Here is a 10,803-nt window from a genome sequence, read left to right on the forward strand (position 1 = left end):
CAGAAGAATCTACAGCAGTGGTAGTGGCGTTCTTGCTTGGAATAAACGGAGCACCAGACAGTATTATCAGTTTGTGCGAAGCCCGGGGGAACCATCACAGAGTTGGTATTTACATTTATACCATTCGGCAGGTATGTGAAGGCTTGGTTCGCATTTGGGTACACCATTTGCATAGTGAAAGCACCAAAGTCTGGTGAATTGACTACTTGTGACATAATCTGAACATGGGCACGGCTGGATGCACTTTGCAAGAACAGCTGATGCATTAAGGATTAAAAACATTAAGTCAAAAAATGGTCATCTCTCATGCCATAATACCTGTCGGTGTAGATTGATTTCTTGATGCACACCACGCGCAGCATGGTACAGTGGCTTCAGCATGTTATACGTATATGGCGTCATGCCGCTAGGAACCCAAGGAGTGAAATGCTGTTGTGGGAATTGCTGATACCCGAAGCCTGCAGGAACCTGTGGTGGGAACATGCGAGGCACTCCTGAGCCGACGTAGAACTGACGGGGAGCAAAATTTTGTGGTACCACGGTTGCTAGTGTCAGAGTTATATATATAGAGCCATGTAACCTTTCGTATTTACCCTATTGTATAAGGGGTTTCCTGCATATATTCCACACCTGTACATGTATATATACTGGCCTATGGCCATCTGGAAATACAAGTTGCATATTCCTATCATGGTATTAGAGCTAGGTCAATTTTATAGCACGCGCAACTCGTGCTGTAGATCCACCTCCGTCGCGACGCCTCCATCCTTGGCTGCGCTGACTCTCCATGGTGGCCAAATCCTCAGGCTGCTACTAGTTTTTTCTCCCTCCCACCCCGATCGAGACTTCCTGTCGCCCAGATCAATCTGCTCGACCCGCCCTCGTCCGCCTCTGTCTCGTGAGGCCCGCCATCGCCTGATAGCTGCCACCCCCGATCGAAGACTCCCGCCGTCGCCCCTGATCGCTCGGCCCGACCGCCTCGATCGATTTCCCTGCCCAGATCGAGCAGAGAAGGTCGCGCGCTGCCGCCGATTTCTGGATCGTCCTCTGCTTCCGATCGAGACTCCCGCCTCAGTCGCCACCCGTTTTGGTCTTCGCTGCATCGTTGGTGCTAGAAGTGGTCTTCGCCCGCGTGGACTTGGTCTCCGCTGCTCGCCCTTGCTGCATCGTTGGTGCTGGAAGTAGTGTTCGCCCACGTGGACTTGGTCTCCACTTCTGCTAGCTGTGCGTGTGCGTTGGCTGTTCAGTTTTCCGTCTGCTTCCGTTGAAAAAAGGGTACTATGTCTACATCTACGGGCTATGTCGCAGTTCCTCGTTGTCCGGTGATTTTTGATGGCACTAACTTCATCGAGTTTGTTGGCTTCATGCGCAGTCACATGCGTGGCCTTCGTCTTTGGGGTATTCTTTCTGGCGAGGTCCTCAGTCCGCCGTGTCCAGTTCCTCCTGTGGCTCCTACTCCGCCGATGTCACCGGTTCTTGCTGCTGACGCTGATCAGGCTGCAAAGGATGCAGCTAAGCTGGCTGATGACACTGCCATTCTTGCTTATGATGAGCAGGTTCAGACCTATGAGGACGCATTTCAGACTTATCATGCAGCTCCGTCTGCTTACACTCAGTGGCTTGATGATGATGCTCGTGCTGCAGCTGTTTTGACTGCTAGTGTTATGCCTCGGTTTGCCTCTGAGTTTCTCGGCCTCTCTACTGTATTTGAGATGTGGACTCGCTTCGTCAGCGCTATCAGCCCTCTGGTGATGCCTTATACCTGTCTGTGGTTCGTCAGGAGCATGCTCTTCAGCAGGGTGACTCCACTGTTGATGAGTTCTATGCACAGAGTTCTGCTATCTGGCGTCAGCTTGATTCTCTCCGCACTGCTGGTTGTCATACTTGTCAGTGTTGCCAGGCTGTGCGGGCTGATTTGGAGTTTCATCGTGTCTACAAGTTCTTGTCTCGACTCCGTAAGGAGTTTGAGCCCCGGCGCGCTCAGTTGTTTGCTCGTGGTCGTATCTCCCTCATGGAGGCGCTTTCTGAGATCCGTGCTAAGGAGACTCGCCTCCGTGGCGCTGGTTTACTTGAGGTTCCCTCTGTGCTCGCTACTCGAGTTCCTGCTATGCCTGCTGCACCGACTCCTTCCCACTCGAGTGCTCCGCCGCTCTTGCCTACTCCTACGGGCGGCCAGGGTCGGTCTCGTCCTCACTGCGGCTACTGTAAGATGGATGGTCATGTTGAGTCTCAGTGCTTCCAGAAGAAGAAACACCTGCGTAAGGCGCGATCGTCAGCTTCAGGGACTTCTTCTACTTCGACATCTTCAGCCACCGCCTTGACTGAGCAGGATATTCTGCGACTTAAGCGTCTGCTTGCCGCTTCAGGTTCTCCTTCGACGGGTACTGCAGGTTCTGTGACTGATGCTTCCCGCACTGAGAAACCACCCTCTACACAGTCAGGTACATCCCCGTGGGTTCTGGACTCCGGAGCTTCTTTTCACATGTGTTCTCATTCTTCAGATTTGTCCTCTCTTAAATCGCTTGATTTTCCTGTTCATGTACTCACTAATGATGGTACTCCTCTTTCTGTTGCTAGTCGAGGCAATCTTACCACACCTTGTTACTCTGTTCCTGATGTTGCTCATGTTCCAAGACTTACCATGAATCTTTTTTCTGCCGGTCAACTTACTGATTCTGGTTGTCGCGTCATCCTTGACGTTGACTCTTGTTCTGTTCAGGATCGTCGAACGCACATTTTGGTTGGGGCTGGCCCTCGCCGTCGTGACTCTCAGGGTCTTTGGGAGCTAGACTGGCTTCGTGCTCCTTCCGCTGCCACCACTATCGCCAGTCTACCCGCTTGTGTCGCTTCAGCTACCGGCTCCTTCCAGCAGTGGCATCATCGACTTGGTCATCTTTGTGGGTCTCGCTTGTCGTCATTAGTTCATCGCGGTCTTCTGGGGTCTGTCTCAGGAGATTTCTCTTTAGAGTGTCAGGGATGTAGACTAGGAAAACAGATTCAGTTACCTTACCCTACTAGTGAGTCGGTGTCTCAACGTCCTTTTGATTTGGTCCATTCTGATGTATGGGGTCCGGTACCCTTCGCTTGAAAAGGGGGCCATCGATACTATATTATTTTCATAGATGATTTCTCTCATTACACTTGGCTTTATTTTATGACTTCTCGCAGTGAGGTTCTTTCCATCTATAAGCGTTTTGCTGCCATGGTTCACACTCAGTTCTCTTCACCTATTCGTGTGTTCCGTGCTGACTCCGCCGGCGAGTATATTTCCAAGATGTTGCGTGGTGTTCTTGCTGAGTAGGGCACTCTTCCTCAGTTCTCTTGTCCTGGTGCTCATGCTCAGAATGGCGTGGCTGAGCGAAAGCATCGCCACCTTCTTGAGACGGCTCGTGCGTTGATGATCGCCGCTTCTCTTCCACCTCATTTTTGGGCCGAGGCTATATTCACCTCCACCTATCTCATCATCCTTCAGTCGTCCGCTGCTCTCCAGGGTGGTGTTCCTTTCGAGCGTCTCTTTGATCGTTCTCCTGATTATTCGACGCTTCGCTTGTTTGGCTGTGTTTGCTATGTTCTTCTTGCCCCTCGGGAACGCACCAAACTGACCACTCAGTGTGTTGAGTGTGTTTTCTTAGGCTATAGTGATGAGCATAAGGGTTTTCGTTGTTGGGATCCTATCGGTCGTCGGATGCGTATTTCTCGGGATGTGACTTTTGATGAGTCTCGTCCCTTCTACCCGCGTCCATCTTCCTCGACCTTTTCTGTGGAGGATATCTCTTTCCTCACTTTTCCCAACACACCTATCACTCCAGTTGAGCCCTTGTCTCTTCGTCCTGCTCACTCTACTTCTCCACCTCTTGCCGATTTGCCGCCACCATCTCCCACGGTTTCCTCACCTTGCATGTCACCAGATTCTGCACCTTCATCCCCGGCGATTTCTTCGTCTCCACCTCCTGATTCTTCCTCGGCTATTCCTCCTAGTATTCTTCCATCTTTGCCTCAGTATTACACTCGTCGTTCACGTAATGTGGATGTGTCTGCTGACGTGCCGTCCTCCTCGTCTCAGCCTACCTATGGCTTGCGTCCTTGTCCGCTTCCGCCTGTTGATCGCCTTGGTTTTTCCACCGCTGGTGCTGTTGTTCTTGAGCCGACTTCTTATCGCGAGGCTGTTGTTCATCCTGAATGGCAGTTTGCGATGGCAGAGGAGATTGCTGCTCTTGAACGCACTGGTACATGGGATCTTGTTTCTCTTCCTCCAGGTGTCAGTCCCATTACTTGTAAGTGGGTCTACAAGGTTAAGACTCGCTCCGATGGTTCTCTTGAGCGTTAAAAAGCTCGTCTTGTGGCTCGTGGTTTTCAGCAGGAGCATGGTCGTGATTATGACGAGACATTTGCTCATGTGGCCCATATGACCACTATCCGCACACTTCTTGCCGTGGCCTCTGCACGCCACTGGTCTGTATCTCAGCTTGATGTTAAGAATGCCTTTCTTAACGGTGAGCTGCGTGAGGAGGTATACATGCAGCCACCACCTGGGTATTCTGTTCCTGATTCCATGGTATGTCGTCTTCGTCGCTCTCTCTATGGCCTTAAGCAAGCCCCCGTGCCTAGTTTGAGCGTTTTGCCTCTGTGGTGACTGCCGCTGGTTTTTCAGTGAGTGCTCATGATCCAGCATTATTTGTCCACCTTTCTCCTCGTGGTCGGACTCTTCTTCTTCTCTATGTTGATGACATGATCATCACTGGTGACGACCCCGAGTATATTGCCTTTGTAAAGGCCCATCTTAGTGAGCAGTTTCTTATGTCCGATCTTGGACCTCTTCGCTACTTTCTTGGGATTGAAGTCTCTTCTACCTCTGATGGCTTTTTTATATCCCAGGAAAAGTATATACATGATCTTCTTGTTCGTGCTGCTCTTACCGATGAGCGCATTGTTGAGACTCCAATGGAGCTCAATGTTCACCTCCGTGATACTGATGGTGACCCCTTGCCTGACCCGACGCGTTATCGTCATCTTGTTGGGAGTCTTGTCTATCTAGCTGTCACTCGTCCGGATATCTCTTATCCGGTTCATATTCTGAGTCAGTTTGTCTCCGCTCCCACTTCGGTTCACTATAGTCACCTCCTTCGTGTTCTTCGATATCTTCGGGGCACGATCTCTCACCGTCTATTCTTTCCTCGCTCTAGTTCTTTACAGCTTTAGGCCTATTCGGATGCTACGTGGGCTAGTGATCCCTCTGATCACCGTTCACTTTTTGCTTACTGTGTTTTTCTTGGCGGTTCTCTCATTGCCTGGAAGACGACGAAACAGACTGCAGTTTCCCGTTCGAGTGCAGAGGCTCAGTTACGAGCTATGGCTCTTTTGACGGCAGAGGTGACTTGGTTACGGTGGTTACTTCAGGATTTAGGTGTTTCTGTTACTACACCTACTCCGCTCTTGTCTGACAGTACAGGTGCTATTAGCATTGCGTGTGATCCTGTGAAGCATGAGCTCACCAAGCATATTGGTGTTGATGCTTTCTATGTGCGCGCTGGTGTGCAGGATCAGGTTATTGCTCTTCAGTATGTGCCTTCCGAGTTACAGTTGGCAGATTTTCTGACGAAGGCCCAAACTAGAGCGCAACATGGCTTCTATCTCTCCAAACTCAATGTTGTTAATCCACCATGAGTTTGAGGGGGGTGTTAGAGTTATATATATATATAGAGCCATGTAACCTTTCGTATTTACCCTATTGTATAAGGGGTTTCCTGCATATATTCCACACCTGTACATGTATATATACTGGCCTATGGCCACCTGGAAATACAAGTTGCATATTCCTATCAGCTAGAACTCCTTCGTTCTGAGTACGGGCAAAGTGTGCCTAGAAACAATGTCAGTAGCATTAAGCTTGTGCTGTGTCCCTTGTATATATTCTTGAAACAGTTGCAGATCTAATGTTCAAATATTCAATGACACACAGGTGACAAGAGAGAACTTCTTTTACTTAACTTTATTTGGACGGTAAAAAAATAACTATTTTGTTAACACACATCCACATTGATTCTCAGTCTATGTTATTCTTAGGATGGGACAATATACAACTTATTTATAACTGAACATATTTTCTTTTAGTTCATCAGCTATGTGTAAAAATGAAACAAATAATACGTAAATAATTGGACATGTAGTAGACATGGACACATAGCAATATTAGAACTCAAACATCACTTATCAGCATATAAGATTAATTAAAAGAAGTCACTACTTATCACTTATCAGCAGAAGGCACCTAATGTACAAAATGATCACTTGGGAAAGACTTACCACTAGCATCGCTCGTCTTTCCTCTTTGCGTTGAGCTACACCAACATACAATGGCTTTTTGCCAACTATCTTCCTGTTCATCCCGTCAATCTATCACATTGATCATAGTAAAAAAAATCTATCACATTGATTAAAGATGATTTAATAATCTAAACTAGTCAACTGGATGCATTGGGCACGTTTGCATACAACTAAACCATGTTACTTACAGCCTTGTGGACAGCTTCAATAGTTGTAAATGACACAAAGTCATCACCCTGGCTCCTTCCTTGTGAATCAACCATAACCTAAAAAATGTTAAGAAGGTGAGCTATAATACTAAGAAACAAAATTAGCTAGCAAATAAAGAGAGAAGTACCTTGCATGATCCTATCTCACCAAAAAATTCAAATAACCCTCTAAGATTTAGACCATCAATACTATCATCTAGATTCTTCACGTATAGACAGAGCCCTTCAAACTTTTTGAATTTCTTATTTCTCGCACGCTCAAAGTTTTCTTTCAGCTCTGCTTCTCTTTCTGACTTTTTCTGAGCTCTTCCAACATACAAAATTGTATCCTTAATCATCTTCCCATTAAGACTTTTCATAGCTTCTGCAGCACATTCTAATTCCCCATAGTTAACGAATCCGAAGCATTTGGATATTCCATCATTATCTCTCATGATTACAACGCTAGTAATTGTACCGAATGGACCAAACTCTTGCAGAAGGTCACTGTGAGTGAATTCCTTTGGCAAGTTCTTCACATATACATTTGTATAATTAATTACTCAAGCTGATATTTGGATGCCTCTCCGGACGACGAATGAAGAGACCTCCAAAAATTTGTTTGCCATTCACCAACTTGCCATTCAAGTTGTCGATGGCATCATTGGCAGATGTCTCCTCTGCAAACTGAACAAATCCGTACCCTTTTGATTGACCGTTAAAGTGAGTGGCCACTTTGCATGATAGTATAGTGCCATAGCGACCAAACATATCACTCAAGCTCTTGCCATCAATATTTGGCACAAGATTTTTTATGAATATATTGGCCTTTCCACTCAATCGCAGCGTTGGGTCCCTATTCGAGAACATAACTCGGATATGCTTCCTGTTGGCAGGGGTAAAAGAGTCTAATGCACGTTTGGCTGCAAAACAATCACATACAAAATTATTAGAGGTAATTGTAGTATTAAACTCAAATCATCTAGTAGGGCAAGCAAACATACAAAGAAAAAGAACTCAGGTTAAGATAAAAACAATAGTGTAGGTATGTATGTATATGTATAATTGCCACGATACAACATGGTGTATTATATATGACAGGATGCTCATCGAACAGACAATTATCGGATGTCCGATATGCAAAGCTAATATCCAATTTGAACTATGTACAATTTCGCTCTTCACTAATTTGGCAGCGTGGAGCATGAATAAACTCATGAAAATTTGACTAGGTTAACTATGAAATCCATGGGGCCATCGTGATCATACTACCTAGTGTAATGTAGCACACTTCAACACCATGGTGCACAAACTAGAAAAATTCTTAACGAACTTTTAATCCACATTCAGTTCCCTCCTGTATATATTTTCCAAATTGCCACACCAACTTATGAAGGCATCAATGGAAACAACAATGAATATTGGTTAAACTAGAAAACAAACTGCATGGACTAAACTTAAAAAAAATAGCTCACTAACCAAGTCAACTCCCAAATGTTACACCATAAAAAAGATAGACAACACCAATAACAGAAACATGTCCTTCTGTTTAGATAGAAAGAAATAAGAACATAGACACACATTAATTGTGACCAAATTCTAGCTATTTGTTTTTTCCTAACCATATGCACATCCGAGTCTGAGTCGGATTGTGACAATGTTAACTTCCAGGATGATGTTTTACACCATGCATGGTGCACAATCTACAATGAAATCATAAGGAAATTTAAGCTCTACTTCCATTCTCTTATGTTCTTAATTCCCGTGTGCAATCTACGAATCTTGGCTATCTTATAAATAAACTGTGTGGCCCAATCTTACAAAGAGCTAAATTTTCTCTCGCTAACCAATTCAACTCCCAAAAGTTAGACCGTAAGTAAGATAGATGACGCCAATAATATGAAAATAACATTTTGACAGAATCCCACAAGTAGAAAAAATGCATTAATTGAAATAATTGTGTGTGCCTACTTGTTTTTTCAAAATAATATATCCAATTTTGAGTCGGATGCCGACATATTCGGCGACATTATTTTCCTCATCGAATTTTACACCATGGTGCACAATCTACGCCGAAATCTTAATAGGATTTTAACCCAAATTCTATTCTTTTCTATTCGTAATAACTAGAAGAAATCTATGAAGCCATAAACTCAGATGGAATCAACAATTAATGTAGCTAACTTGAAACAATCCAACCCAAAGTTCACAAAAAGCTACAATTCCTCTCGCTGACGATTCAATCCAAGTATTACAGCGTAAGTAAGATAGACATCAACAATAACAGGAACATTTAGTTTGTGAAAAAAATATATAGGTAGATAAAAACACATTAATTACAACCGGTGTGTGTGCCTACTTGACTTTTCTGAATCATACATCTGACTCTGAGTCGTATTTCAACCGCATTTGTTTCCACGAAGATTTTTTGCCATATCGGAAACCCGAATCGGTTACGGATTCCAACACTGATGTCAGTGCTCGGCAACATGTTCTACAAACTGCTGATTCCATTCTCTTCCTAACCTACAGTGCCTTGAAGTTATATTTCTTGTTGTGATCTATCGAAGCGTGGGTCTTGGTTTTTTTATGGAATGTGCATAAACCCAATCTATAAAGAAGTCTTACCGAGATTTAGTCAAAATTCCATTCTCTTCCTAATCTCTAAATGCAATCTATGAAGTCATTCCCTCATTGGTAACAATGATGAACCTTGGCTGACTTGAGAACAAATCATGTGACCTAATTTAATAAAAACTACAATTCCTCTCGCTAACAATTCAACTCCCAAATGTTAAACCATAAATAAGATAGACAACCACCACTAATATGAACATGTCATTTTGTTTCCGGCATAACTCAGCGAACAGATAAACACATATTAATTGGAACAATTGCGTGTGTCTACTTAGTTTTCCCAAATCATACATATGGTTCTGAGTCGGATTGACAACACTATTTTCTACGGCGTTTTTCTACCCCATGGTGCACAAGCTATGGAGAACTCTTAACAGAATTTTAGCCCAAATTCCTATTCTCTTCTGTTCATAATAAACACAAGCAATCTATGAAGCCTTTCACTCAGACACAAACACCAATTAATGTTGGCTAATTTGAAAACAACCAACCCAACTTAACAACAAACTACAATTCAACTTGCCAATCGATTCAATTCCATAGTGTTACGACCTGAATAAGATAGACATCATCAATAATAGGAACATGTCAGTTTCTTTACGACAGAAATATATGGTATGTAGGTAAACACACATTTAATTGCAACCACTGTGTGTGTCCATTTGCCCTTGCCAATCATATATCCTATTCCGATAGCTTCAGATTCCGCAAACCCGAATCGGTTACGGATTCCAACACTACTTATGTTAGTGACACATTGTTCTACAAACTGCAGGTCAACACACTATCTACGCACGTTCCATCAAAAGACCCTCGCCTCGGTTGACTAGAACAAGAAAATGCCAAAATAGAACTTCAACCGATGGTGTGCCACATCTTCTACGGGAAATCAAGTAAATCACAGACTTCACAACCAAATAGATCTAAAGCCACGCAACCTCATAAGTTCTTTGTAACCCCGATCCAAGCCTGAGTAGATGAACATGCAAAGAGACGAAGACAACCCCGCAAAAAAAAAGAAAAAAAAGAGATGAAGACAAACTCACCGTCCTCCCTACTGTAGAAATTCACGTAGGCGTACCCAAGTGACCTGCCAGTGACGTCCCGGCAGATACGGAGGGACGCCACGGGCGCCACCTGGCAGAAAAGGGCGTAGAGCTGCCCCTCCGCCATGCCATCGTCTAGGTCGCCGACGTATCGCGAGGCCCTCGAGCCCAACGCCGGTCAAGGAGGACACAGCGTCACGGCCGGGGCCAACAACGGGCGACCTTCCATTGCTTAAGATGCCCACCAACCAGTGGCCGGGCACAGCATCGGTCGATCAATCGAGCAAGAGTGCCGGCTCTCAAGGCAACGGAAGGCACAGGATCGATTCTTCGAGCAGGGGCTTTTATCAGTGAATGCTCTAGGATAGATATGCTCTCGAGTCCTATAGTCAGCTTCTCATTAATTTATGCATTAATTACTTCCTTTCTTTGTATGATGATAAGTGTTGGACATTAATTTTGGTAAGTGTTTGGGGACGGTGCGCCGGCCGAAGCGCTCGGCAGGTCGCTTCCTTTTTTCACGCGCGGGACACGCTGGCACGCGCGCGTTTAGTTGACCCAACCGTTTTCACTTTTTTCTTTCTTTTTCTTTGCTTCTTCTTCCTTCC

General features: G+C 44.9%; 1 protein-coding gene across 1 annotated transcript; it reads right to left on the reverse strand.

Annotated features, from left to right (window-relative positions):
• Positions 1-6,247: 6,247 nt before the first annotated feature.
• Positions 6,248-10,322, reverse strand: LOC109769085 (polyadenylate-binding protein 5-like). The gene is made up of 6 exons (XM_073495888.1): positions 10,196-10,322; positions 7,146-7,435; positions 6,662-7,045; positions 6,513-6,590; positions 6,304-6,393; positions 6,248-6,268 (listed from the first exon to the last, which is right to left on the reverse strand). The coding sequence occupies exons 1-6, from the start codon at positions 10,320-10,322 to the stop codon at positions 6,248-6,250; spliced, it is 990 nt and encodes a 329-aa protein (XP_073351989.1).
• Between the last annotated feature and the right edge of the window lie 481 nt (positions 10,323-10,803).

This window comes from Aegilops tauschii, chromosome 3, assembly GCF_002575655.3.
Source record: "Aegilops tauschii subsp. strangulata cultivar AL8/78 chromosome 3, Aet v6.0, whole genome shotgun sequence".
Lineage (NCBI taxonomy): Eukaryota > Viridiplantae > Streptophyta > Magnoliopsida > Poales > Poaceae > Aegilops > Aegilops tauschii.